Source organism: Cuculus canorus, chromosome 5 (genome assembly GCF_017976375.1).
Source record: "Cuculus canorus isolate bCucCan1 chromosome 5, bCucCan1.pri, whole genome shotgun sequence".
Lineage (NCBI taxonomy): Eukaryota > Metazoa > Chordata > Aves > Cuculiformes > Cuculidae > Cuculus > Cuculus canorus.
The window spans coordinates 69,127,109-69,154,594 of record NC_071405.1 but is presented as its reverse complement, the minus strand read 5'-3'; the positions used below and the strand labels follow the sequence as shown (position 1 = coordinate 69,154,594).

General features: G+C 54.6%; 3 protein-coding genes across 12 annotated transcripts in view; 1 reads left to right on the top strand and 2 right to left on the bottom strand.

Annotated features, from left to right (window-relative positions):
* Positions 1 to 25: 25 nt before the first annotated feature.
* Positions 26 to 19,431, bottom strand: ZFP91 (ZFP91 zinc finger protein, atypical E3 ubiquitin ligase). 2 transcript variants are annotated; one of them, XM_054067451.1, is made up of 11 exons: positions 19,027 to 19,431; positions 18,481 to 18,506; positions 9,221 to 9,457; positions 8,941 to 8,977; positions 8,400 to 8,489; positions 7,928 to 8,050; positions 5,663 to 5,717; positions 5,099 to 5,173; positions 4,404 to 4,518; positions 3,821 to 3,920; positions 26 to 3,463 (listed from the first exon to the last, which is right to left on the bottom strand). In XM_054067451.1, the coding sequence occupies exons 1-11, from the start codon at positions 19,335 to 19,337 to the stop codon at positions 2,953 to 2,955; spliced, it is 1,680 nt and encodes a 559-aa protein (XP_053923426.1). In that variant the 5' UTR covers positions 19,338 to 19,431; the 3' UTR covers positions 26 to 2,952. The 2 variants fall into 2 exon arrangements, with proteins under 2 accessions (XP_053923426.1, XP_053923427.1); XM_054067452.1 differs by having other exon boundaries at positions 9,221 to 9,436; positions 19,027 to 19,428.
* Positions 19,432 to 21,081: 1,650 nt separating this feature from the next.
* Positions 21,082 to 26,675, top strand: LPXN (leupaxin). Its single transcript, XM_054066569.1, has 9 exons — positions 21,082 to 21,382; positions 22,157 to 22,305; positions 22,442 to 22,497; positions 22,813 to 22,918; positions 22,992 to 23,141; positions 23,225 to 23,398; positions 23,481 to 23,562; positions 23,829 to 23,977; positions 24,060 to 26,675. The coding sequence occupies exons 1-9, from the start codon at positions 21,082 to 21,084 to the stop codon at positions 24,324 to 24,326; spliced, it is 1,434 nt and encodes a 477-aa protein (XP_053922544.1). The 3' UTR covers positions 24,327 to 26,675.
* CTNND1 (catenin delta 1) overlaps positions 25,835 to 27,486 on the bottom strand; it is a 29,937-nt gene continuing 28,285 nt past the window's right edge. For 7 of the 9 annotated variants that reach the window (XM_054066567.1, XM_054066568.1, XM_054066559.1 and 4 more), the window contains one exon: positions 25,835 to 27,228. In XM_054066567.1, coding sequence (XP_053922542.1) covers positions 27,106 to 27,228 — 123 coding nt within the window. In that variant the 3' untranslated portion in view covers positions 25,835 to 27,105. Of the gene's footprint in view, positions 27,387 to 27,486 lie in introns of all 9 variants that reach the window. The other 2 variants (XM_054066565.1, XM_054066566.1) reach the window with 2 other exon arrangements.

Genomic DNA, 27,486 nt, shown 5'->3' with positions numbered 1-27,486 from the left:
GGAGAAAAAAAAAATAAATACAGGGAAAAAATACAAAAGAGTTTATTGCAAACTACTACAATAATTTATTGAAGCAAACTGCATGCGAGTGAAGGAGAGACATTGAGGGGAGGAGCTGCAGGAGGACTGTGTCAGTTCTTGGGTTCCAGAGGGGAGCAGGAAGGGAGCTACACCAGTCTCTCCTGCACAGGGGTTAGCAGGCTGTGGTTAGAGGGGACACAGGCAACCGGCCGAGACCAGGAAAAGAAAAAGGAGAGCTACAAGAGGTGTGCATGGAAGGACAAGGTGGGTAGTGGCAGGGATCAGAGGTGTCCAGGCCAGGAAGCAAATGAGCTGCTTGATCCTGTGTCCCAGAAACACGGCTGATAACAAACTCTGCTCCGCTCGGGGTGGTTGGGGCAGATGCAGGATGAGGCAGCCTTTCTTGCCTCCCAGCCTGGTGCCCGGCACCAGACGTGAGCAAGCCCTTGACTCAAAAGCATTTCAGTGCCGTCTCTCAGGAAACAAAACCCCAAGCTCTCCGTTTAGTGTTCTGTGCAAGACTCTGCCTGCTCCACAGCGCCCACGGGGCACAGGGCAGGGCACGAAAAGCAGATCCAGCAGCACAGTCTGCAGGCAGCTTTTAGACAGCGTGGCCAACCCACACTTCTCAAGCCCATCTGCTGCTGGTGGCCAGGAGACATCACCAGACAATGTGCTTGACCAGCCCCAAGCCTCTCTGGACGCAAGACCTGGAGGGTCAAGTTTTAACATCTTTCATCGTGCTGCCTCTCTCTGATTTGATAGAGGAGGGGACTGCCTGGCCACCCAAAAGATTCCTGCTGGAAATCACAATAATTTGATCCAAGAAAGAGATTGGGTCATCCCAACTGCAGAAACCGGTTTATAGTTAAACATGATACCACCGTGGTCCTGACCTGCATTGCCCCAGGAGACCCATGTTCAGGTACGCTGGGCCCTCATCTCCAGGACAGGCTCGTGGCCAGACACATCTCCTGCAGGAATGGGAGCCATGCTGCTGCTGTGGGGGATCCCCACACCCCAGGCATAAGGCACCAGCGCTGCAAACTGCTCAGCCTTGAACAGCCCTGACGACAGAAGTGTTCCAACTTGCTCTGACAAAGACATCAGTGTATAGGGGGGAAGGGAGAGCGCAAATCTGGACCAACGGCCCCATAAACGCTGCCAGGCTCGGGCCACACTGGGATTCCCAGGCAGCACAGGGGATAGAGGGGGTATTCAGTGACTGTCTTGTAAAGAGTTGCCAATTGAATTCCATGTCTTATTGTTGCTCTCCAGACCCGTGGCACCCAATTTTGCCCAGCCGTTGGGTGCTGCAGGTCAACATAGCTGACCTTGTGCTCAGACAAGATCCTTCAGCTCTGCTCCCAACCACACAAACCCAACCAAAACAACAGGCAAACAAAACCCCAGGTTATTCTTCACCTCTTCCAAAACTACTATGAATTCAAGGCCACTGATTCTCCACACAAAGTTCCAGGTAAGAGCATAAAAGATCCAAGTCTCCATAGCAGACACATGATACCCAATGTAAACTTTTCCAAGAGCTCAGAGCTGTCCCAACTATACTGACAGGCAACATTTGAACTGCCACGTTCCAAAAGTAAGGGTGTTTGCGCAGAAAAGAGCAGCTTTGTGAACACAGCCACTCACCCCCCCACCAAAAAACAGGGGCAGGGAGAGCAGCAGAATCAGTCTGTTTCCATGGACAAACAAGCCTGAAACAGCCATTCCCAGCCCCTCCTTTGGCATCTCCGTCTAGACCTGAGGAGAGGCAAAGGGGGATGAGGAGCACAACATCACCCAGCAGCACACAGCTCACAACTGTCCTAAGCCCTGAGAACAAGTTCCTGGCTAAAGATGTTCTGCCTTGAAAGGCAAGGGAGCAGGGAGGAGGCAAAGAGAGCATTTAATGCGGGGAGCTCACCCCAACCTGGAGGGAGGGAAACAACAGTCAGCTATTCTGCCACTCACCTCATCCTCCTGCTCTCCCCCTACTCTGGAGAAGCTGCAGAAGACATCTGACTCCAGAACGCTGCCTTTGCCCCGGCTCTCCCAGCTGTGTCACGATGGCACGATACTCCTCGCGGCTCGCTGGCGCGAAGGAGCCTACTGGGAAACAGCTTGAACCCCTTCCACCTCCACCCCCCTAAGAACAGAACTAAAAAATACCGACCCTTTTTTAATCAATAAATAAGGAATCTTGTTACCACAACACAAAAACGAAACATGTTCAAAGTGCAAATTGCTGTCGTCAGACTGGGATGCTCCTCCTTGCCTCTCCCACGCAGGGCTCCCGTAGCCCCCGGGCCTCTCCAAGCAAACATGATCTATGGGCCAGGGCGTTCCCTTGAGTGCCTGCCAGAGCTGGAGCATGGGAGCACAGTGGGGAGAGGGGCGTGCACCGCTCCACAGCTCTCTCTGGCTCCACAGCTCTCTCTGCCGAGGGGCCTAAAGTGCCGAGCCAGACTCCCACCCCGGGAGGAAGAACGAGCCTGCAGGGACCAGAGTGCAGGGATGCATAGAAGTCAGGACCAGGGTGAGAGGGAGTCCTACGAGACTTGTCCAGAGCACAGTGAACGCCTTTTAGCTTGCGAGTGGGGCCACATCAAGGAGTCAAAAAGGCATCTGCTTTGGGGCAGAGCGATAGGTTTCAGCAGTCCCCCCCTCCCTTGGAGAAATCCATCGCTCAGTCCAATGTGCTCTGGTAATGGCAGCATGCGCCCCTTCCTACAAAGGAGCGGTGGGAGAGAGAGAAGTGGTTGGGAGAAGAGGATGTGCTGTGATCCACACTGGAGGGGAGCAGACCCTTCGGTTATTTAGTAGTATTGTCAGTTCTGTTTAACTTTTCTCTCTTGTCTCCTCTTGGTTTTTTTTCACCTTTTAAATACAGAGTCCAAACTGTCCCAGCACCCAGGTGCTCCCTGTCCACTAGGGCCCAGGGGAGTCGGAATCTTCAATGAGCACCTCCGTGGTAGCCCCCAGGATCTCTGTGTTCATAACCAGCCCCTCTGGGTTCGCGCTGCTGCCGCTGCCCACAAAAAGCTTGCCGTCAGCCACCAGGCTCACGCGTTCCGCCCCACCGCAGTACGTCTTCGGCATCCCGTCGGGGTTCAGCAGCAGACAATCCGCTGGGGCAGCGTTTCCCAGAGGATCAGGAAGGAGGGGGAGGCCCTGGCCATCAGTGGACGGTGCAATGGCCTCAGGATTAGTGCCCAGGATGTCGGTGCTGGTGATCAGGGCACCCGCATTGGCAGCCAGTGCTTCGGCAATGAGCACTTCGGGGTGGCTCTTGGCTTTGTGGGCCACGACACTGTCCTTCTTCTCGAATTTCTTGCCGCAAATGTTGCAGGAGAACTGGTAGAAGGAGTCCGCATCATGCTTCTTCATGTGCCAGTTTAGGGAGGCCTTCTGCCGGCAAGTGAACCCACAGATCTCACACCTGGGAGAGCAGAAGGGGAGGTCACAACAAAGGGACATTCCCGCACGCCTGTGGGGACAGCAGAGGCAAAGAGGCAGCCCAGGAGTCATCTGGGGCTCGCTGGAATGGAATGTCACGGCAGCTCCAGCTCTTCCAGGTGTGTTTGCAGAGGAATTACGTTCCCCAGATCTTTACTGAGACACCGCCCTAAGGAGCGGGTGAGACAAGAAGCAGCTCACACTCCAAGTGTGCCCTTAAAGGGAGCTGGACACCACAAACTGGTCCCAGCCCTGACTCCAGACCTGCCCCCGCAACCCCAGATGGGCCCATCCAAGGGTCCCCCAAGGGAGGGGAGCAAGAGAAGGGAGAGGTACTTACTGCAAGGGCTTCTCGCCTGTATGGATCATCCGGTGCACCGCCAAGTTATGGGAGCTCTTAAATGCCCGGGCACAGTACTCACAGATGTAATCCCTTTGATCTAAAAAACAACATAAGTTGGAGTGTCACTCTCCCACAGACCTGCTCCCCTTCTCAGCTCTCACAGGTTGCAGGTAAAGCTGCCCAAGAAGCACCAGAATGAGAAGTGCTGGGTGACCAGCAGGCACAGCAAGGGAGGATGTGTCCCACAGTGCACCCCACCAGCTCAACTGGAGAGTCAAGGCATAATTAGGACTCTCCTAGGAGCTAATTACCCATCCTGATCAATACCGAAGGACTGTTAAATTAGGACAAAGCTCAACTTGATTTATTCCTCTGCAGAACACCCCAGTGATACTTCCCAGGGAGTGAATTACAAACTCTATAGTCTGTTCCTTCAATTTTCTTAAAAAGCCGTAATCCAGAAGGAAATAATACTCTGCTGCTGCTGCAAGCCTAAGGGTCTGCCTCTGCTTCGCTCTCTCCAGAAGTCCTAGAGGCTTTTCCATTTTTGAGTTTGTACTCATTTCCCACTGCCCTGTACCTGTGTGGTGTTTGGCATGCCGCAGGAGCTGCTTCTGGAGTCGGAAAAGCCGACCACAGGAGGGATGAGGACACACGTATTTTTTCTTCAGCAAGTGCTGGTACTTTATGTGATGCTGTAAAGGAAGAGTGAAAGGTTCTCTCTGGACTCTTTACAGGGCTAAGAAAAGAGTTGGGATGCATCAATCCCTTTTAAACCAAGGGAGGGGAAATTTAGACTGCATATAAGGAAGACAATTTTTACAATGAGGTTGGTTAGAGAGGTAGTAGAGGCCTCATCCCTTGAAACATTCAAGGTCAAGTTGGATGGGGCTCTGAGCAACCTGCTCTGGTTGAAGATGCCCCTGCTTCTGTACGAGGGTTGGACAGGACGGGCTTTAAAGGTCCCTTCCAAACCAAAGCATTCTGTGATGCTATGATCCCAGCCAGGCCCTCAGCCAGCTGACAGACTCCAATCGCTGACCAGACACACTTGTACTATGAACACTCATCTCCCTGGAGAGAAGAAATCCACATGGATGTGAACATCTAGGTGCAGGATAGACACAGAAACATGTGTGCCACAACTGATCAAGCCTACCAAAAAGACAGCGTAAGAAAAGACTGCTCAGTGCCAGCAGAGGAGAGCTACCTGTTCCGAATGGCCCTCCCCTGTCCTCGCACATGCCATTTAGGAAGTGAAAAATCCCAACCAACCTGCAGGTAACGTGGGTGAGCCAAGACAGTGCCGCAGCCTTCCATCTCGCAACGGACATACTGTATCGGTGGCTTCTTCCTAAGAAGTCAGTAAGAAAATGGGCAGAGTGGTTAGCAGATGCAGCAGAAGCCAGGGCAGCAGCAGGATCGGTAAGAACGACATGACAGCAAGAGATTACTGCTCCAACATTCCTCACTGGGCTATGCTGATAGAAACTCTGTCCAAGAGTCTCCTCCACTCCTAGCGCTACCTGAGGGCTCTCCCCAGAGCTGAGAAAACTCCAGGAGACACAGAGTTCCCACAACTTTATCGCTGGGTAGTGCCAGGGATCAACTCAGAAGGAGCACGGAGGGCTGCTTTGGTTGGAAGGACTCAAACCCACATATCCAGGGAGAAGGGGGAAGGAAAGGAGGGAAGTCAGGGCACACCGCTACTTTTTTTCCATCTGACTTTAAGGCAGATTTTTGTTCTGTGCGAGAAAGATGGCATTGAGAAAACCAACATCTCTGTGAGGGACACAAGAGAAACAAGGCTTCAGAACAGAACCGAGCAGAGGGGATCACTTGCCTTCGCTTGGGCAACCGCGGGCTCTTGTCATCCTTTCTCCTCCTTCCCCTCCTGTAGCAGGGTTACAGAGACAGAAGTGAAAGAAGCTTATTTATGTTGGTAGTGGGCAGAGTTTGAGGTATATGCTATAGAGAAGGAGCACGCTATAAGAAATACTACAGAACTCTTCTGCTCTGTTAGGCTGAACAGTAACACTGCACTGGGCAAGTCTGCTGCTCTGGCAAGCCAGCTGACAGCTGTGGATCAAAATGCCTGAAGAGTTCCTAAGGAAATGCTCTTGCGTCGCAGAGGCAAGGAGTTAAGTAACCAGGCCTCTGTGTACATCGTCCCTGTGCTGAGCAGAACAGCCCCTTGCTGTGGAGCCATGGTCCCCATGCTGCCAGCACCTGGGTAAGTAACGTCAATGCTGTGTGACGCTGGGTGCATGCAGCAGAGCTCAAACCACACTTCCTCTTTCAATGTGGCCAAGCTGTGTCCACAGGGCTGCCACTGGGCCACTGTACAACATGTTCTACCCGGCTGCTAGCTCCAACATGTCCCAGCCCACCACCCACAGCTGCACAGGTATCGGTACACAGGCACCAGGCGGCTGCAGCTGGGAATCACCAACCCCTCTGCCCCAGCAAAATGAGGAAGAATCGCTCCAAGAAACCCTCAGCCAGACATCACACGCTCCACGTTTTTAACTTCAAACCTGCAACTGTCCCAACAACTTGTGACCTTGTAATTAAATTCCCACCTTTCCAGAATGCACAAGAGCACATGGGACTCTGCCCCCCTCAGTTCCTGCTGCAGTTAGCAAGCTATCGCCTCATCAACTGCAAGCTCTAGAAACATCAATCGAGTGCAAGGTGGAGGCAGGTTCAGAGGAAGGTAACATTCCTGAGAAACAAGTGCCCTGTGTGGTTCGCTCTACCAGCCCCTCCCATTCCCTAATGCATTTTCATAAGCATGTAATTTGCCACCACACTCCCAAATCTATGATGCACCTCATTTCCTCTTCTCTGCTGGGTCATGTTCATACCAGATGAAAAACACCAAGCTGCACATCGAGAAAGAGCAGGATTGATGATCCAGCAACTATTTTAGAGTCCTCTGAATTAACTGCAGCAGCTTATATGCCTGTCAGGGCAGAAGTCTGTGCTCCATCTGGGCAGACCCACGCTTACAAGTGAAACACAGCCCCCAAGATCAACAGCTCTGCCTGGAACACTGGGCCTGCTTAATTGCACTGCTGCAGAGACCAATGGCAGATGGATGGAGTCTTCTCTGGGCTGTACTGAGACATCTTTATTGATAGCGAGACCATGCCAGTAACACCCTGCACAGGCACTTGGCATTCAGTCCAAGCCTCCTGAGGAGGCGCAGGTTTTATTATGCACAGAAGCAGTACACCCACAACCCCCATAACAGCTTCTCTAATGGGAAAAACATACTCAGAATATCAGCATCCTTACTCCTCTCTCACACCAATCAGCTCCGCAGCAGCCTGGAAGCAGCCAGAGGAATCAGCTTTGGTGTGCAGAGCCCCCGTGCCACAGGCCAGCAGAGGGAGTCTCCTTTGCTCCCATAGCTCACAGAGGAGCTCCAAGACGAAAACTGCCAGTTTTCCCTCATACCATCCCGAAGAATGGCCTTGACACAAGTAAATCCCATTTACCTCAGCTGCCAGAAGGAACGCTTCGGTGCCAAGTTTCAGGACAGCATGCCCAAAGGTTACGAGTCTCTGCTCAAAGCCCCAGTGTCTGACTCAGCAGTACAAGCTTGTTCTTTCATTTCTCTGAAACAAGGGAGGTTTTCCTGAGCTCTGTCAGTCCCAAACGTGCACAGAGGACACCTACCATGTGAGACGTACATGGCATTCCTGCGTCTGCCTCTAGGCACACGACTGCAGAGATGCTGCCTTCTCAGACCAACCGGCTTCCCAACTCAGCCTAATCCACTTCAGACATCACACAGTAACCAGCTTTAGGATTCTCTGATGTATTTCATGCTGTGTGGCCATACCCAGGCAGGCCAACTGACCCACAGCATGGGGAAAAAAACCTCAATTTAAAATAAATGAGAATACCAGCTCTTGTTTTTTCCTTGCCAAACACGCACAAGATAATAGGAAGCAGGAATTCCACCAGAACAACAGGTTCTGCCTTATTATCCTTCAGGCCCAGAGGAGGAGAAGGGAGCCAACAATCCAACACTGCTGCACGCTAGAAAGAATGTAGAACACACACCGCTAGATGTAACTGCAGAGCTTTACTCACTTCCTTGGTGGTTCTTCATCTTCCCGAAACTCACTCTCTTCTTTCACTTCCACTTTAATCTCTTTCTGTTTCTCTTTTTCCTCCTTCCCCTTGCCAGCTTTCCTTCTTTGCTTTGGTGCTTCCCTAAAAAGACATAAATACAACATTTTGCTCCAGTGCTCTTCCCCTTGTCTGCTTTTTTACAGAGATTAAAGCAAAAACAATATTGAAGTTCCAATCTATTTATCAAGTCCCACTTCGAAGCAGAAGTATGAACAAGGATGAAGAAGAACCGTGCAGTCAGCAGGGCTCTAAAGCCTCTAGCCTGTTAGAGAACAGTCCCGAAAGTGGTAGGCAGCATTTAGGCCACACTGTGTCCGACAGGAGCCATCGGCAGCTAGCAAGGGTTGCTGGGGTTGTACTAATCTTGTTCAACAAAGGTGTCACCATTTTTAGGGTCTAAAATCACAGCTAAGTACGAAATCCAATATACTTCTCTAGGTGGGGCTTGTAGGTTTCATCTTTTGGATCATCTTTGAAGGGAACTTCCTCCTCACTGATGAGCATTTCCTCCTCCTCATCACTGATGGGAGAAAAGAAGAACAGAGGACTTTAGCTGCAACAGTTTAAGCACTACTGCAGGAACATCCATGCACATCATCCACACCGATGGGAAAGATTACACAGCACTTTCTCATCTGACCTGACCAGGGAAAGCAAACGGCTCATACTGACGACAGCAGAACAGGCGGGCTTGGCAAGGTAGTCTCCTCTCGTGAGCCCGCCTAACTATGACACCTACTCCTGGAGGAATTAAGCTACCAGGTGCTATGCCCAATCCCTCCACAATCCCTGACAGTCCATCTGCAATCAAGACTGAACCGCAAAGGTCCATGACTGAATGAACACAGAGCTATCATTCGTCCCATCGTCCCCTTCACAGAAGCACTGACACTGGAAAAACTGAGGCCCTTATTTTCCCTTCGTGAGATACTACATAGGAAGAAATACCACCACAAAACAGAGACTCCTACCTAATTCCAGCTGGAGACTGGTGTTCTTCTGTGGCCTCTGAAAGGAAAAGTCACCGTTAGGTTTCAGCCTGCGCTTGCTGTAGTGAGCTTGTCTGCCTAAGACCCCTCTGTTAGCATTCGGTGCCTGGAGTGCTGGTGGCAGAAGGTGACCAGGCAGCAACACACCTGCCCACCCACCATCTGCACACAGCTCAGAGTTACGCCCGTGTCCATGTCCCCTCAAGGGTTCCCAAGACCTGTTCTGTCTCCAGGCACTTCCATGCGAGGGCTCCACACATACCGTATCCCAGCTGGTCTGTGTTTGGCTCCGACTTGCAGACGAGCTGCAGGGAACCAGTCTTGGATCTGGAGGCACGTGAGTTCTCGGTGCCGCGCTGGCGGGCCGCAGCAGCTGACCTGCTGCTGCGCCAGCTCCTGCTGGGCCTCGCTGTGCCGACGGCAGAGTCGTGGCTGAGGGCGCTGGAAACTTCCTCCTCTTCCTTCTCTTCTTTGGGATCTGAAACACCCATTGCAGTCTCTTTAATAACAACAAAGAACACAGATCCCATAGTTGATTCACGCTCCTCTCTGCTGCCTGATGCTGAAAAGCCTAACTGCCTCTGCCTGCTCCGATGGGGACAACACTGCCTCTCTCATGCTCAGAGCGTGGCTCTGCTGAGCCAGACCGGACATAGCCCAGGGCCTTACCCCTGCCAGCCTTCCCCAAAAACTCCCAGCACATTTCCTACTGCCTCTAAGAAGAGACACAAACATTTTAAAACAGCTTACGTTTCTCTCTGATGAGAGCTCATAAGATGATTATTTGCTGGCTTCAATCTCCTCTAAGCACTAGGAGACAGACGCTCATAAACCTCAACAACTGCTGTGTGACAGACTTGGTCTAAAATTGGACCACATGGAGAGTTATGTTTGGAGAATCCCCCAGACATGCATTTAATCAGAACTGTACATCTGGTAACAGCTCTGAGGAATCCAAGCTGATGATCCTGGTCTTATGCTGGAGCAAAAGGCATCACAAGCACTGTCAGCCTAAGATCCTGCACTCGTTCACAGCTTCTACAAGGAGTTTCTTTCTGCTGACCTCCAGAGAAGCTTTGATAAGGCAACAGAACTGGCTAAAATGTCTAAGTGAGCAAGTTCATCCCTTGAAAACTGAAATTCCCAAGTACCGTTGACTCATTCTCACTTTTGGGTGCTTGCTGTGACACTTAACGAACTCAAACCCCTTTAGGAATCTCTCAAACAATGTGCTGAAGAGACTGATTCCAAGTAGCTGTCTTTGCTCAGCATTCCCAGTCTGCCACTGCTTTACGATACTGAGTTGCCTGCAGCACTCCGCAGGGTCTGTGCTCCAGGGAGGCTATGACCCACTCCTCCTCACCCAAACTAGTTCATGCTGCTGCTCAGTTTCAGGTGAGCTTCTGCTGCCCGAGCACCAGCCAGCAGCACCACTGAGATGCCTGGGAGCTTATCCAGCATCTACTGGCAAAGTCAGCGGACGTTCCTGGCTGGGGAGCAGCCCAGCCTCACTGCGAGTCCCAGCAAAGAGCAAACTGCCCATTAGGAGCCAGGAGTGTGCCCTGGCAGCCAGGGTGCTCTGCAGCCTTCAGGGCGCCACTCACTGGAGCACAGTCAGGAAGCAGAGGTACATGGTTCATCCCCGCTGCTCAGCCCTCGTCAAACCGCGACTCCCACTGCAAGTAGCCTGCCACCACATCTGAGCAGGTTTTGAGGGGACCTTCAAGACAGCTGGGGGCTGAAACATGCAGCCTCTGAACAGCAGCCGAGGGAAACATCCTTGTTCAGCCCGAGGAACAGAAAATCCTGGGGACACAACAGCAGCCAGACAAATATACAAGCAGGTTATTGATCAGCCCAGGCCTCTGTGCTGAGGCACACAGCAAGACAGTGGGGAAGTGGCCACCACTGGATCGGGAAGTCTGACTGGATACAAGAAAAGCAGTACACCCCAGGAAGAGGGGACCAGAGCAAGGCTGTGTGGCCTCTGCAGAATCATGGAACACTTTGGGTGGGAAGGGACCTTAAAGCCCGTCCAGTCCCATTCCCTGCAGTGAGCAGGGACAGCTTCAATGGGATCAGGTTGCTCAAAGCCTCAACCAGCCTGGCCTTGACTGCCTCCGTGGATGGGACATCCGCAATTTCTCTGGGCAACCTGTGCCAGGGCATCATGACCCTCACAGGGAAACATTTCTTCCTTATATCCAGTCTGAATCAACCCCCTTTTAGCTTGCCCCTTGTCCTGTTGCTGTAGTCCCCAAAATGTCTGTTCTCATTTTTCTTATAAACCTCCTTTAAGTACTGGAAGGCTGCAATAACATCCCCTTCTCTGCTCCCGGACGAAGATCCCCAACTCTCTCAGCCTGTCCCCATAGCAGAGCTGTTCCCATCCCTCGGATCACGTTCGTTGCCTCCTCTGGCCCCACTCTAACAGATCCATGTCTTTCCCGTGCTGAGAGCTCCAGAGGGATCTCACCAGAGCAGCGCAGAGGGGCAGAATTCCCTCCCCTCGTCCCTGCTGGCCATGCTGCTGGGGATGCAGCCTGGGATACAGTTGGCTTTCCAGGTTGCCAGCACCGACTGTCAGCTTGTGTTCAGCTTTTCACCCACCACCATCTCCCAAAAGCAAGAGGAACAAGATACAGGGAAGAAACATTGCAGTACGGATAATCAGGCCCCACTCTTCCAACAAAAATTATACTGCTTGAATTTTCTGAGACTAAAATACAGGAACATTTTAAATGAGAATGGCTGAAGTCAATTTTGTGTTTAAAACTTGTCAACACCATGAGCCCTGGCTAGCCGCAGTTTCCCTGGAAGGCTCCTGTCCTCCCAGAAGATGCACGGAAAGTGGACTACATGCCAACATCCTGTTAGATCGCTGCCAGCGCCAGCAGCGGTGACGGGCACCAGGCCACTGGATCTGGCCTCCAGCAGGAGGGAAGAGCGAGAGAGGCAGCAGGTACTGAGGCGGTGCCAAGGCAAAGCAAAAGCAGCACCAAGAGCTCGCTTCTCAGATCAGCTGCTGCAAAGTGAACAGGGTGCCTTGCTGGCAGAGCCTCTTGGCCAGTTGGCACAGGAGCCTTCAAACCAGACAAGCACTGCTGTCTTTTGCCCAAATCGCATTTCGTGGAGTTGGCAAAAGGAGTCTGCCCAGAAGTGCCCCCACACCAATGCTCCCTTGCACCTCTCCTGTGCCAACATCTACTACTACCTACCTCAGCTCACAGCCTCCACATGAGTTTGCTTCAGGAACTGAGTGGATGCCTGCACCTTCTTAGGAACTGGTTCAAGAATGATGGGGAAAAAAACAGGCTTTCTGAAGTCCCACCAAACCTTTTGGTTCCTGGGCTCCTTGCCATGAGCTCTCCCCTCAGTAAGTCACTTGATGAGAAAGGGCTTTAATTCTGTGGCACCTTCACCATTCATAGAATCATGACTTGATTTGGGTCAGAAAGGACCTCAAAGCCCACTTACTTTTACCCCCTTGCCATGGACAGGGATACCTCCCACTGGATCAGGAGGCTCAAAGCCCCATCCAACCCGGCCTTGAGCACCTCCAGGGATGGGGCAGCCACCACTTCTCTGGGCAACCTGGGCCACAGCCTCCCTACGCTCACAGGAAAATATTTCTTTCTTTCCCAATTTCTTCTGCTGATCCTTCCCAACAGCCTTTACTGAACAGTGTCCAGGGCAGAGACCATGTCCAGACAGGAGTGATGGTACAAGAGGCACCAAACGCCCTTTCATCCCAACATATATGAGGACAACGCTGCTCACTGGGTGAAGGGGCAAGAAAAGGAAACCTGGGAGGAACCTTGCTGCATAGTTGTAGCTCTGTTGTAATGGTTTAGACAACCAGAAGGCAGGACTCCTGGCATGGCTGTGCTGCGCAGAGCTCACTCCAGTCCCACTCCATCTTCACGCAGCACACTGGCCAGGCAATTCTCACCTTGTTCCTGCAGCAGCAACATGTTCCCACTCACGCTCCAGCTCTGCCCCTAGCACTCCCTAGGAGGTCATCAATGTGTAAGAGCATCTCCATGCCAGAACCTGCAGCGCCTTTCTCTACACGCACCAGTGCTGCCACAAGCTGAGACAACAGGGGTAAATAGCAGAGTCTGCCCACTGCCTCCTCTCCCAGACCAGGAGATAAACTCACCCTTCCATGTCCAAATTCCACCCTCCATCACAAACCCACTTTGCAGGCAGGATACTAGAGACTGGCACTTGCACATTCTACGACTTTGCTCCTTGCCTCCTCTACGGTCAAGTCCCTCCCCATCCCACAGCACTTTCTTTTAGGAGACTGTTCCCAGAACAGGGTGCATGCTGCTCCCTTTGCACACCACTGGATGCAGCCATGGGAAGAGCATGTCTGAGGGACCTAGAACCAACAGGGCCAAGCAGCAAAGATGCACACACCACAGCTGGCACCTCCCTACCTTCCTCTGAAGGAAGACCAAGTTCCAGGCACACAAGTGACTCATCGCACAGAGCAGAACAGGAAAGTCCAGACCAACTGCATTTGCTTCCTGAACCAGCAGCAGCTCCTTGATCACAGGTCTTGCACAATCACCCCGTGTCCATCCAGCACTCTCCTCCTCTCCACTTCCCTGATAACTTGCAGATGAAGTGGCTGTGTGTTGCTCTGTATCTTGGGAAAGATAATCAGGTAGCCAAAGGCTGGAATTGTCATTTCCTGCAGGAATGGAGTGCAGAAGTAACTGGTATGGATGTCAGCACTGCTGGCAGACACAGCTGTCCGCAGGTTCTGCTGGAGACCATGGGTGGGAACCCTCTGGAAGCAGAGCCTCTTGCTCCTCCTGCGTACAGCAGTTTCCAGACCTGGCACAAGTCAGCCTTTCCCAACAGCTGCACTGCCATGCGCTGGTCTGTGTGAATTGTCAGCTTGAAACCCCCTCCACTGCTCTTGAAAACGGGAGCCATTTGGTATTCCACACCTCCTCGTACAGCCACGTTCCAGCAGATGGCCCAGCCTTCATCTCCAGCCCCTTCCTGCCTGCAGCACATAGGGGAGCTGGTGGCAATAACAGATTCCTCTCTTCTTTGACATCCCAACAGGAACAAACAACCCTGCCCCTTCATCTACCCATGGGGCATAGGAAAAGGAAACTTTCAGCTGCCACCAACTCACAGTTTGTTGATTACTAACAAGGAATGTTCTAAACTTCGATTATGAAGCTGTGGAAAGCACCCTGCTAACCCTGTGGAGTGGACATCTCCAGAAAATACCCTGGCACAGTTAAGAGAAAGTGAAATAAACTCCAAGTTATGAAGTTACAAAACAACTATTAAGGAAACAAATGCACCACAACGTAAACACAGCTCAGAGTGCAACACAGATTTAACACAGTGACCATACAAGAGAAGGCATCGAACATGTAATTTTACAATGGCACAGACAAACATGGAACTCAGGAAAAAATTCCAGTGCAAACCTCTATCCCATGGCTCCTCTCCCCCAAAGAGCTGTGGAACTGTGCACACAGGACACAAGAAAATCCCTGCCGGAGTCAAGGTAGGTTCGGGCAATCTCTGTCATTTAAATTCCACACGTTTTATACAGTTTGGTTTAAGTAACAACACATCTCTCTCAAAACACTGACAAAGTCTGAAGGGAACGCAGTCGTTACCAAGGGGGATGGAGCTGTAAGAACACAAATGAGTAACAGCACGAGTTATCTATGCTACAAAACCACTTGGTACAGCTACAGTCTGAAAGTCTCCCATCTGTCTTTAACCTGTGGAGTTTCACTGGTGTCCATTGGTTAAGTGGATCACTATGGAGCGGACTGTGCTCCCTATGCACCTCCCTTTGCAGCCTGCAAGGAAGCGGTTCTCTGACCTCCCTGCAGCCTGGCAGCCCCTCTGTGCAAGAAGAGCTGACACTTGCACCCACAGCATGTGAGACAGCACTGTCGCATGGGAAGAATGGGGAAAAACTGTGTCATGGAACAATTCACCAGACTGCTCTCTGCAGGAGTGAGTGCCCAACCTTAGAAGTGTTCCTTTCCAAGGCACAGTTCCCAAGGCCAGGTGCTGGAGAACGTAAACCCTGCTGGCATCATCCTCCAGCCCACGCTGTGCAACCCTTGATTTGAGAAGGGACTCCCGAGGAGGTGACTCTCCATGTACACAGCACCACATTTCTTGGTCACCATTTTGGGAAAATAAAGGCTTTGTGTGGCTTTCTTCCACCTCTCCAAACTCTTCTTTCCACTGTTTAAGAGCATCATCACACAACCATGTACCTACATGCCCCTAAGGAATCACACTGGATCTCACCCTCAGCATTGTAAAAAAGCATTGATCCAGTGCAAAGCTGCAAGAGGAAAACAGGCAGGAAAAGTAACTTGCACCAAGGAGGGTGCTCACGGAGCATGTTTCCACTGTGTGACACCAGCAGAGCAACAGGAGACATGGAGATTCAGTTGTCTGCACATTTGTCCCTGGCTTCTACACCTGGCGAAACACTTCCAACCCCACCCTTGCTCCTCTTGCTGCAGGAGTAACCTTCTTGCAACCAGCAGCTCCAAACCTCCGAGACCAAGCAGATGTGCTGTGGGAACACAGGGGCTCCACCACAAAGCATAAACCCAGCATCCTTGTATCCAGCACTGCTCCAACACTCCTTTCGGAACAGCCCTGCAGCCTGTCCCTTTGGCAGTGCTGACCGAAAGATTTCACCCAGACTGAACAGCAGGGTCGAAACCCGACACAAAGGTGGAGAGTTCGGAACTGGTTAGGCTATAAGATTGCAACGGAGCAGCAGGTTTCGTCTGACTGCTAATGCAACTTGAAGAGCCACAGCAAACACACTGGACTTTCAATTCCATGACAGAAGGATGTGAAGCGTGTTCATTAAATCTATATGCCAATAAGTAAAACTATTCAGGATTAACTAAAATGAAAATGATTTCCACAAGAGAATACAGTGTCATGGGAAGTCAAATGCGAATTACACTGCACGGTGCGAGTCCAGCTGCATGAATCAATTTATAAGTCGAGATTAAACGTTCTGCTTACGTAACTAATATTCCTACAGAAACACATCAGGAAGATACTGCCATTGCATGACAAGGCAGAGAGGAGTGGAAACACAACCGGTACAGCTGACTTTGCAGCTGCCTTTGCGCACGCCAGGGCAGTAACCACCATGTACTTGTTCTGACGCACCACATGCCTTCGACTTTACCCTTCCTGTCACCCTACCGTCAGACCTGCGCAGCCGGACCTTTGTGCCTGCGCTCCCAAGTTGGGGAGCAGAGCAGCCCTCTGCACCGTACAGAAAAGCCTCAAACCTGGCTTGGCATGCCCACTGTTGCGGCACCTTAGCTATATTCTTCGGCACAAACCGAGTTGCAATCATGCCCAGCACCACTGCACTTTTTTTTGCCCACAGCAGCCCTGCTAATCCTACTGCAAACTGTAACTGCACAAAGCACCAAATCTTACTTACAACCTTGGTGCAGCAAGTTTCATTCGTCGCACATGGACGAGTCCACAGGTTCGCCTCACCTCACCGGCCACGTACCCTGAACACTGGTCTCACTGCCACATCTCCACTCGGGATAATTTAACATCCTAAAACAGATTTAGTATCTTATAGTAGAGACGAGTACAGCACAAATCATCTCAGGGAATTAAACTCCGTGTCAGAACGCACGCCAGCCAACGTGAGTGCCAAAGCCTCTCCAGAACTGCTCAGCAGTGTTCCTGGATCTCTTCCTCAGCCCAGCTCCAGACAGGGGTGAAATAATGGATGGTTTTTCACCTTCCAGAAGCATGGAGGACTCCCAGCCACCAAAACCTTGTGGTTCATTTACACTTGATTTGGCTTCTCCAAACACTCTATGCTAAAGGCCTGAACAGGATCAGCCAAACAAAGGCACTCCTTCTGTCTGTTCCATGTCATCCCAGCAAGCACAAGCATGAGTCAGGGACCTCAATCCAGAGCGCAGCTAGGGCACAGCACTGCAGCTCTCTCACCTCTGTGGTTTTAAAGACCGAAAAAACCAAATGAACAGAACAATCCCCAAGGCCGGTTTCCCTCGAACTAGAAGCAGTCACCACTTCTCAGTGACAACTTCCACACAAACTCTCCTGCTACCTGTTTTGACTGCAAGTCTCATCTTAATACAGAGCCCAAGAAATGTAATACATACTTTTTCCACTCTCACATTCGCGGACAGATGAATCTCTGGAGCCCAAAGTTAAAGTCTAAACCAGCTGGAACCACCAAACCTGGGAAATTTCAAACTATTTGCCCCTTCCAAGTACATCCCAAGAAACTGGGGTAAAAACAGGACCACTCTACTTCCTTCCTTCCCACCACCACCACCACGCAACCATTTCTGCTTAAGGGTATCTGAAACACTAAGAATCACCACTAACGTGATGTGAACACCATACGCATACAAAGAGACAATGGTAAGCCTTTTTGCATATTCTAGCAACTTTGTTTTGACCCAAAAGTCTGAAGCTCTGCCCTCCCGTTACGCAGTGAGAGGTAAATGCACACAAGAGGCCTCTGTGCTAAACACATGCCGGTTACTGCTATGGTCTGCAAAAACACACATTGCCAGCTTGAACCATGATGGGTTTCTGCACTTGAATGGAATGATACTACAGCCTGGCAGGAATATAGTTGGAGAGTTACAGAACTACAAGAATAAAGGCAGCCTTCCAGACAGAAATGCCTCCTAAGAAGAACTGAACAGCTCCAATAGAAAAGGGAATTCACTGGTGCATGCATGCAGCTGCCTTTCCTCACCGTTTCATTCTGTGACAACTCTCAGGTGCCAGATCAAAACCAACATCGCGCAATGTCTACTGCACTTAGGACAGTTTCCCACATCACGGGCTAAGGAGCAAAGCCCTCTGACAGCTTCTGCACAAGAAGCTGTTAAGATGCAGAACTCCCACAGCTCACACTGGAAGAAGAAAAACACTCTGCCCCTGGTCGCGGCTCCCCACAGCTGGGGCATCTTGATCAGACCCATAAAGCTCCTCTCTCCTATTCAAAACTTTTCCCTTTCATTGCTGAAGGAATAAGCGTAAAAAATCCACCATCCGCTAAGGCCAGATAAGGCCCTTAGACAAGGGTAAATATTTGAATACTCTTATTTCCACATCTTCCTGCTGTCTCTTGCAGACCATTGCTGGTACTGGTGACAGCGGCAGGACAATGTAAGCCCAACGTTTACCAGCTGCTCAGGACCACTGTGGGACAGCACTGGCCCACGGCAGTCCGGACAGCCGGCAAAGTCCTAGTGGTTATCCAGAAGAACAAGTTTTAGCACGTTTGGCACATGCAACCATCAATGGCAGCAGCAGCTTATCATAGCTTCAGTCTGGAGAGACCTTGGGAAGAGAGCACACATCATCAAGCAACAAAACACTCTTTAAAAGGAAGACCCAGCAGCTGTTTGGCTGCCTCTGTGGGAAAGCCCCAACTGCTGGTGTGGAATAGAACCGTAGAAGTAATTCAGCTCTTACCTTTAAAAGCTGCTTTATCAGTGCACCTGAAAAAAACACAAAAGGCACATATGAGAGAGAGCTCTGGCAGCAGGAATGAAAAGTGATTGGTGTGGAGAATGAGCTGGGATTCCCAGCTGCACACAGACACCCTGCCCTGCTCCCAAACACCGATACCAACAGGGACGATTTCACCCAGAGAACATTTGAGTGAGCTGTGACAACACAGCAGCAAAAGCCCAGCCTTGCCCATAGCAGGTATGTCCAAACCAGGGACAGTGCCACTGGGCGGATCGGCTCCAACACCGAACACTCCAGGCACGCGAGTGTGGCTGGCTTCCCACTTCGCTCCTGGCGCCGCGGTCACCTCCTCAGGGAAGAGACCCCACGGCGGAGCCAAAGCCGCCCGGGGAGAAGGTGGATCTGGCAAGAGACAGCTCCCGGACAGACGCCGTTCAGGAAGGGACCGCCGGACCCAGCTGGGACCGGACAAAGAGGAGGGGCTGTGGGGCGGCCCCGGCAGAACCCGCCCACCGTGCCCCCCTCCCGGCCCCGCGGGACACTCACCCGGCTCGGGGCGTCTTCCTAGCGGTGGGCGGTGTCTCGGCGGCGGGCTGCTCGGCGGCGGGCCGGGCCCCGGGGCTGCTCCGCCGGCGGCGGGGATATTCGGCCTTGCGGCGGCGGGAGGCGGCAGCGGCGGCTCCCCCCGCGGCGGCGGCCCGACCCCGCTCCCGGCCGCCCCTCAGCACCCGGCTGCCACCGGACTCCTCCCCCTGCTCGGCAGCGGGCGGCGGCGCGCGGCGGCGGCCCGAGGACGCCGGGCCCTGCGCGGTCGGCTGCTCCGCGGCGCCCCCCGGCTGCTCGGCGCCCGCCGGCATCGGGGCGGCAGCGGCGGCTGCTGCTCGCTCCGCCCTCCCGCCAACCCGCGCCGCGCCCGATCAATCACCGCCCGCGGCCCCTCCGCGCCCAATCGGGGACCCCGCTGCACGCGATCACCGCCCCTGGCCCCGCCCCTGCCGAACGCACGCCAATCCGCGTCCGCGAGCCGACGGCTGGCCCCACCCCCCCTCCGCTATCTCGCCTTTCCCCGCGGCTCGCGCGCCTCCCGGCCAATGGGGGCGCTTGACCCGGGCGGGGCCCGCCCCCCGCGCCGCCGCCCGCCCAATCGGCGCGGCGCTCCCCACGCGCGCGCCCCGCGCCCCCCCGGCTCCGCCGCGCCGCCCGCCCGGCCGCGGTACCTCCGCCCGCCGCGGCGCCCGCGCGGCCCGCCCCTCCGCCGTGCTCCTCCGCCGCGCAGCCCGCGCCGCCGCCGGGCTCCCTACCGCCGCCGCCGCCGCCGCCTGCGCCCCTCCGGCCGCCCGCAGGTTCCCCCCGCCCGGCGGACGAGGCCCGGCGGGGGAAGCCGCTCGCCCAGCTCGCCCGGCGCGGCCGCTCCCTGCCGCGGGGCCGCAGCGCCGCTCCCCGTCCCGGCGCGGGCCGTCGGCGGCCGCGCGCTTTTGGCCGTCGCTGCTCCTTTAAGAAAAAAAAAAAAAAAACACCGCCCTGCGTCGGGCGCGGTGAAAGTCGGTGACAAAATGGCGGCGGCGCCGGGGGGGGGGGCGGGCCGGCCGCGCACCGCCCACTTCCGCCCGGCAGCGCGCGCGCCCCCGCCGGGAGGGGCACTTCCGGCCGAGGCGCCGGGAGTCTCGAGTCGTGGCCTCCCACCGCAGAGCCCTGGGGTGTGCGGCCGTGCCGTTGCGTCCGGGCCTGCGCGAGCTGGTGTAGAGAGAGTGGCAGATGCCCCACATCGGCCCTTCTGTGCCAAAGGAAACAGAACCTCCATGCCTCCCTTCCTGCGAGTGCGCTAACAAACAGTCCTGTGCGGGGAACCGTGCATGGTCCAGTTTCTCCTGACAAAGATGCCGGGCCATGGGGAGGAGCAGCCCGTCCTAACTGCAAAGCTAGGGAACTGGAAAAGTGGGCATACTCGCCCAGGGATTCTCTCTGCCCCTTCCAGCCCCAGGCATGAGGCTTGGCAAGGGGCTGTGCACTGCAGCAGTGTTGGGGAAAACCCTTCTGGAGCAGGTTGGAAGAGGAGCGCTGGGGGAGAATCTGGAGCTGCAGGGCTGTGGTAGGAGAGAGGGAGGAACTTGGTGCTGTGTTTCCCTGCCATGTCATCCCAGATGTCTGTACCTCAGGCCTGGGACAGGTTTTGATTATGGGCATTGCTGCACTCCAAGTCCATCCCAAAGCACATAGCGTCTGCACTGAGCTGTGCCCAGCAGCCACACGCATGGCAGCTGTGGGAAAGCAGCTGATCAGTGGCCCAAAGCATTAACGCAAGGAGAAGGTGGCACAGCTGCAGTGGGCTGGGTCCTTACACTCCCACTCATTCTAAGGGACACAAAAGGATTTGCCAGTACCTGGAAATCCAAGGTGGGGCTACAAAAGCATCTCCCAAAAGGTGAGGCTGTGTTGGACCATGCCAGCACTGCAGGTTCCATTCCTGCCTCCATCACACAGTTCCAAACTCCTTGCCACCTGGTACAGGGATGCCATCCCTTGCCACATGTGGCCAGGGGCTTCTGGAAGCACGCACAGCCCAGCTCCAAGCTGAGCAGCCTCAGGATCTCAGGTGGTTTTATGCCAGGAAATACTGGCCAACCTGCTGTCAGTCTCCTTCCCTCCCCAGCCCTAGCTGAGCTGCTCTTACCGCCCTGTGCCTCAGCCCCGCCACTGCTTTCCGCTGTCAGACATGCACATCGTGTACAACCCACAGAGGGAAAACCCCATGTGACAAACCCCATCCTGGGGAGGGAGGTGACGCTGGGGAGCGGAACCGAAAGCCTGTGCAGCCCAGCCTGTCCACTCACCACCCTGCCTGCAGGCACTGCCCTAGCTCCCCAGCCACTGGGACCCCCGCCCAGCGGGATGGAGGATTTGGGTAAGTGGGGCACCTCTGGAACCAGTCCCACACTCAGGCTTGGTGCGGGGTCACATCTTCAGCAGCTCAGGGAGGCCCAGTCCTCCCACTGCCTTGGGCTCACAGGGATGCTGCAGTGGAGACAGCAATGGAGCCGCATTCCCTGCTGTGCTCCCATCCTGCACTCAACAGCAGGAAACAGGCTGTGGCAGCGACGCAATCCCGGCTGCATGCTGCGGGGCCGAGCAGCCTGAGAGTGCAACATGAGGTCCACGGGTGCTGGGAGCCATCGTGGGCCTGGGGTGGGGGCAATGGGCTCAGGGAAGGAGCCACGCCGAGGGTATCCCCCATTCGCCAATAATTTGAGGGCAGCGGGATGCTAAGGAACAACCACTGTGACAAGGTGAAAGTGGAAAAAGAAAGCATCCTGTGGGTACACAGAACACACTGATGTTTTTGGCTCTCCCATGCCAGAGTGTGTGCCAGATGAATTTAAGGGCTGGGGGATGGCTTTTTGTCAGATTTGGTGCTGGGGGGAAGCAGGACCTTGTCACCAGTGGTAGCCCACACTGGAGGAAGGCTGTGCAGCACAATGGTCACATCCTGCACTGGAGATGGGGACTGTGTGCAGGTGCTCAGGGCCGCCACAGCCCCTCAGGGCCCTGGCTCCTGGCTGGCCGAGGCTGCTGTGATGCTACTTCTGCTCCTGAGATTTCAGGTGTAGCACAAACCTGCTTGGGGGGACAGCCAGAGAGGGCAACAGTAGCTGGGGTGCTGACCTATTTCTCTCTGCAGACGCTTTGCTGGCAGAGATAGAGCAGAGCTCTCAGCCAGCCTCTAAGGACCTCATGCCACCAGCACTGAGCTCCTGCAAGCAGGATGTGGCCACAGCCGGGCCCCCAGGCCCTTGTGGCCACAAGCCACTTGCCTCGGTGGCCCTGAAGGTAACGTCTCATCACGGTGGGGCTGATGCTGAGCAACTGCTCAGCTCATGGCAGGGGTTGTGGTGCTGAGCAGGCGGTGAAGGGCATGGGGGAGCATCCGGTGGTCTTGGTGGCCACAAGGTTTTGTCCTCTCCAGGTGCAGCTGCCTCCTCAAGCTCAGTCTCCGGCAGAGGCTTTGGAGACAGTGTACAGGTAAAATAAGGCCACGGGAGGGCAAAGCCATCTGGTGCTACCCAATCCATCATGTGGACACATCACTCAGGGTCACCTAACCTCCTGCCTGTGCCCCCAAAACATAGATCCTCCCACAAACTAGGGTGGGGGGTTGTATCCTGTGCCCCTGCAGCGCTGCTGCGGTGAGGGCTGAGCTTCCAGCAGCCCCCTCCCCACCAGCAAATCCCCAGAGAGGGCTCCTGTCCCTGGCTGCGGTGTGTGTGGGGGGCTCTAAGGCCCAGATCCTTGGCCTCAGGATGGAAGCCACAGCATCCCTCCCTCTGCCATGTGCAGCAGCCCCGTACAGGTCCCGCAGCCACTGCTGCCCTTGCCCTCGTCCGCAGCGGCCGCCCAACAACTGGATGAGCTCCTGGCTGACCTAGGCCACATGGAGAGCAAGGTGAGCCTTGTCCCTGGCAAAGGAGCACGGGAGTCTGATCCTTGCCCAGCACTCACCTCCTCCTTCCTGGCAGCTGGCGGTGGCAGGGCAGGGAGCTGGGATGCCAGCCGAGCCCTCATTGGACAACATGCTGGGCAGCCTCACCCGGGACCTGCAGGAGCTGGGCATCACAGCTGCTCCCACTGGCGTCTGCGCCGCCTGCCACAAGCCCATCGCCGGCAAGGTGAGGCCCTGTGCTACCATCCGGGTGCCCTGCTCCTCTCGGCACCCTGGGAGCGGCTCTCACTGCTCCCCTCCTCCATGCAGGTGCTCACCGCACTGGGCAAAACCTGGCACCCCAAGCACTTCGCTTGCACCCGCTGTGGGCAGGAACTGGGCGGCTGCCCCTTCTTCGAGCGGGGCGACCTGCCCTACTGCGAGGAGGACTATCACCAGGCCTTCTCCCCCCGCTGCGCATACTGTGCCAGCCCCATCCGTGAGGTGAGACGCCCTAGCCTCCCCCACTGACCCGGCCTCCCCCCGGGTCTCCACCGCCAGCCGCTCACCTTGCCTCTTCCCACAGAAAGTCCTCATGGCCCTGGACCGGACCTGGCACCCTGAGCACTTCTTCTGTGCCCACTGTGGGAAGGTGTTTGGAGATGACGGTGTGTCCAGTGGGGCAAGTGTGGGGGTCCTGCTGATAGTCCACCATCAACATCCCTGGCATCTTCCCTGCCAGGCCAGGCATCCCTAGCATCACCCCTGCTGAGCCAAACATTGCTTGCATTGCCCCCACCCTGGGTCTCCCCCAGCCCCGGTGCCTAATGCCCCGTCTGACATCCCCCTATAGTAGTTCCTTTGCCTTCTGTCCTGGCCACCCCCACTGCTAGGTCCCCCCAGGCGGGTGCCCATCGCACTGGCCTTTTCGCAGGTTTCCATGAGCAGAATGGGAAGCCGTACTGCCGCCAGGACTTCCTGGCCATGTTTGCTCCGAAATGCCAGGGCTGCGAGCGCCCCGTGACGGATGGTTACCTGTCGGCACTGAAGGGCGTCTGGCACACCGAGTGCTTCGTTTGCGCGGTGAGTGGGCAGCGGGACAGCGGGCACACCCAGGTGAGCGTTCCTGAGGCCGTGCCAGCCTTCTCCATCTCCTTCCCCCTAGGAGTGCCTGAGCAGCTTTGCCAACGGCTCCTTCTTTGAGCTGGAGGGTCGGCCCTACTGCGAGCTACACTTCCACCAGCGGCAGGGCAGCATCTGCCACGGCTGCGGCTGCCCTGTCACCGGTCGCTGTGTCACGGCCGCAGGGCACAAGTACCACCCCGAGCACTTCATCTGCTCCTACTGCCTGGGGAAGCTGCAGAAAGGCACCTTCTGTGAGCGCAGTGACAAGATGTACTGCCGGACCTGCCATGACAAGCTCTTCCTCTGACCCCGGCCTGCAGCCACCACCCTCCCCCCCCCCCGCCCCCCTTCCCCGCCTGTCTGGATGCCCCTAGTGTCAAGCCCATCATCAACATTCCCTGCCAGGCCAGGCATCCCTGGAATCACCCCTGCTGAGCCAAACATCCTTTGCTTTGTCCCACCCATCGGCATCCCTGGTATTTATCCTGCTGAGCCAAATGTCCCCAGCATTGTTTCTGCCGAGCGGACTCCTCATCTCCCTACCCCTTCAGACATTCCCGACATTGTCCCAGCCAAGCCACACATCCTGGCCCTTGTCCCCTCCATCTGAGGCAATATAGCACCTGGCCCTGCCTTCACAGAATCACAGAATCACCAGGTTGGAAAAGACCCCTTGGATCATCTAGTCCAACCATTCCTATCTACCACTAAACCGTGTCCCTGAGCACCTCGTCTAGCAGTCTTTTAAATACCTCCAGGAATGGTGACTCAACCATCTCCCTGGGCAGCCTCTGACAGTGCCTGATGACCCTTTCTGTGAAAATTATTTTTTTTCTGATGTCCAGCCTGACCCTCCCCTGGCAGAGCTCGAGGCCGTTCCCCCTTGTCCTGTCCCTTGTCACAGGGGAGAAAAGACCAGCACTCTCCTCTCTACGACCTCTGCTCTGCTCATGATGGCTTTAGCTGGATCTCACCCTACCCATGGGTGCCCTCATGGGTCCCAGCTCCCAGAGTGCTGCCAGCCGGGGTGACTCTGCTGGCGCTGCCCTTCCCATCACCACAGGAGCGGGCCTGGCCTCCTTGCAGAGCAGTTCCAGCCATGCTGCACCACACAGGGAATCCGCACAGCCCCAGGCCCACATTCCCATGGACCTCACCCCATCCCACAACCACAGGGCTGCTCCACATCCCTATAAATCCCCTCTGAGACCAAGGCTCCAGAAAATTGCTTCCAAAATAGGTATTTCCAAAAGTTTACAGAATTTCTTTCCCCATGAGTTTTCACCAGCAAACGGAGGGGAAAAGGGAAAAGTGAGGCAACACAGTGCTCCAGCCTGGCTTTGGTATTCCCTGGAAGGGATGAGGTGAGCTGTGCTAAGCCAGGCAGCCCTGGCTCCAGAGGGCTCCCAAGCTGGCTTTTCTAAGGATGAGATGAGGACTAAAGAAATTATGGTATTTTTTCACCTGTGCAATGTCTCACAGCGACCAGAAGATGGGGAAAATTCAATTAAAGGCTTCCCAGCAGGAAGCCCCAGCACTCCAGAGGAGGAGGGAAGGCCTCCTCTTGTGCAGCCCCAAGCACCCTTGTGAAAACACTTGGCAGCTCAGCACAAAGCAAAGCTCTGGTACTGTTTATATTTCATCCAACCTTTTCCCAGAGAGAGGAGGAAACTCCACTCTAGCCAGTGAAAGGGTTTGGGAAAGTGGCATCTTCCAGCACCCCTCAGAGCTGAGCAGCACTCGGCACAGCCCTGCCCCAGGAAAAGACACCAATCCCCACTGCGACTTGAAAAGTGCCAAGGTGCTACACACCCACACTTTAAAAACTTTATTTATATAAAAAAATCACTTTGTTTTAAAAGCGTTACAAGAGTGTGCACAGGAATTTAACAAGGAATGGCACAGTGCTCCCCGCTGCCCTCCCGTCCAACCCCACTCCCCACGGGGGTAGGGAAGGAGGGAAGGGAGAAGCGCTTTTTTTTTGGTTCATTTGGAATTAAAAATTAAAAAAAAAGGAATTAGTGTTTTACATATTTAGAGGAAAAGAGAAGAGTTAGACCCCAGAACAAAACCCAACGGAGCTGAGGTGGGGTGGAGCTGGGAAGCGCTCAGCCGGAGCTGGAGGTGCTTCCGGGCAGGAGCAAGGCACCAGTTCTGCCAGCTGCAGCCCCCGACTCCAGTTTGCAGCCTCCAGAAGAGGCTTCCAGTTGCAGAGGGAGCCCAAGGGCTCCCATGAGATCACAGCACGTGGATGTGCCCTCTCCCAGCGGAGGGGAGGAGGATGCATGTGTCCTCCCTGGGGTGCGGATAAGAGCCCTGCACCCCAAAACCAAGGGCTGGGGGGCTGCACCCCCCAAACTGGGCTTCCAGCCCCCCTGCCGCCAGCTCTGGCTCCCGACAGGGCAGGGAAATGCCCAGCCCTGACGAGAGTCTGGGAAGCACCCCATCCCCAGCGCAGAAACCAGACAGTACGATTCAGAGAGCTATTTCACAGTGGCAAAAGAAAGGCACGTGTCAAGAGAAAGTCAGAGGGGCAGTGGGGCAAGGGGGAATCCTGTCTCTGCAGCCCTGCCCAGGCCTGCGCCCCACACAGCGCACACCCAGAATCCTGCCCTGCCGCATCTCCTTCCACACAGACTCAGCCCCTTATGCTGACCCCCTTCCCCACAAAAGGACCCCTCTCCTCATGGTCACCGGTGGGGGCCAGCAGCCCCAGCCGGATCCCATTCCCACACCCCTGACGCCTCATCCAGAGCAAAGAAAGAGAAGTTATTGCTGGTTTTCCTTCCCCTCACCCCACTGCGATGCCAGCCTTTCTCCCCCTGGTCCAGCCACCACCAGGGAGGGACGTTCCCTGTCCCCACCAGCCTGAATGAAAAGTGATCCTGCACAAAAATATATCCTATAGGCAACGAAAGAAAACAAAACAAGGCGGTGAGTGTGGTCCCAGTCTCTATCCCTGCAGGCGTCTCCAAGCAGAGGGAAGGCGTAGGAGAGAAGGCAGTTCCTGATCAAGGCAGAGCCGGAATCCTTTTGCAGCATCCACCGGTCGATCCGGCAGGAGGGATTATTTTTTTTTTTTTTTTTTACTCTCTGAAGGAAGGGGGTGGTGGAGGACAGGGAGAAGAGTTATCGGTCCCAGAGCAGGGAGGTGCAGCAGTTGAGGAGGCCGAGGGGCTGGGCTGTCCCAGGACGAGGCCACCGAGTGTCTGGCGAGTTGGCACAAACCGTCCAGCAAGAATCCAAAAATAAGACAAGGTAAAAGTCGGTCCATTCCACCACAAAGAGTTATATATATATATATTTATATATATAATATATTATCAACCCAAACTGGGTGGAGGTGGGATGGCAGCTAGATCTTCTGCTGTGGGGGGAGAGAGAGACAGCCATTAGTATGCCCGGACCATGAGCAAGCAGTGGAGGTGCGATCACAGCCCTAATGGATCTGGCAGCGATTGCAGTCA

Bases quoted from the DNA above. Each gene is read 5' to 3' on its own strand.
- ZFP91 (XM_054067451.1), bottom strand. From the start codon at position 19,337: ATGCCGGCGGGCGCCGAGCAGCCGGGGGGCGCCGCGGAGCAGCCGACC. The intron at 8,490-8,940 runs GTAGGAGTCTCT...TTCTCCCATCAG, and splicing joins CAGTCTCCAGCTGGAATTAG to TGATGAGGAGGAGGAAATGC. The intron at 5,174-5,662 runs GTGATCCCCTCT...CTTCTTAGGAAG, and splicing joins GGTTGCCCAAGCGAAGGCAA to AAGCCACCGATACAGTATGT.
- LPXN (XM_054066569.1), top strand. From the start codon at position 21,082: ATGCCAGGAAATACTGGCCAACCTGCTGTCAGTCTCCTTCCCTCCCCA. The intron at 22,306-22,441 runs GTAACGTCTCAT...TGTCCTCTCCAG, and splicing joins TTGCCTCGGTGGCCCTGAAG to GTGCAGCTGCCTCCTCAAGC. The intron at 22,498-22,812 runs GTAAAATAAGGC...TGCCATGTGCAG, and splicing joins GCTTTGGAGACAGTGTACAG to CAGCCCCGTACAGGTCCCGC.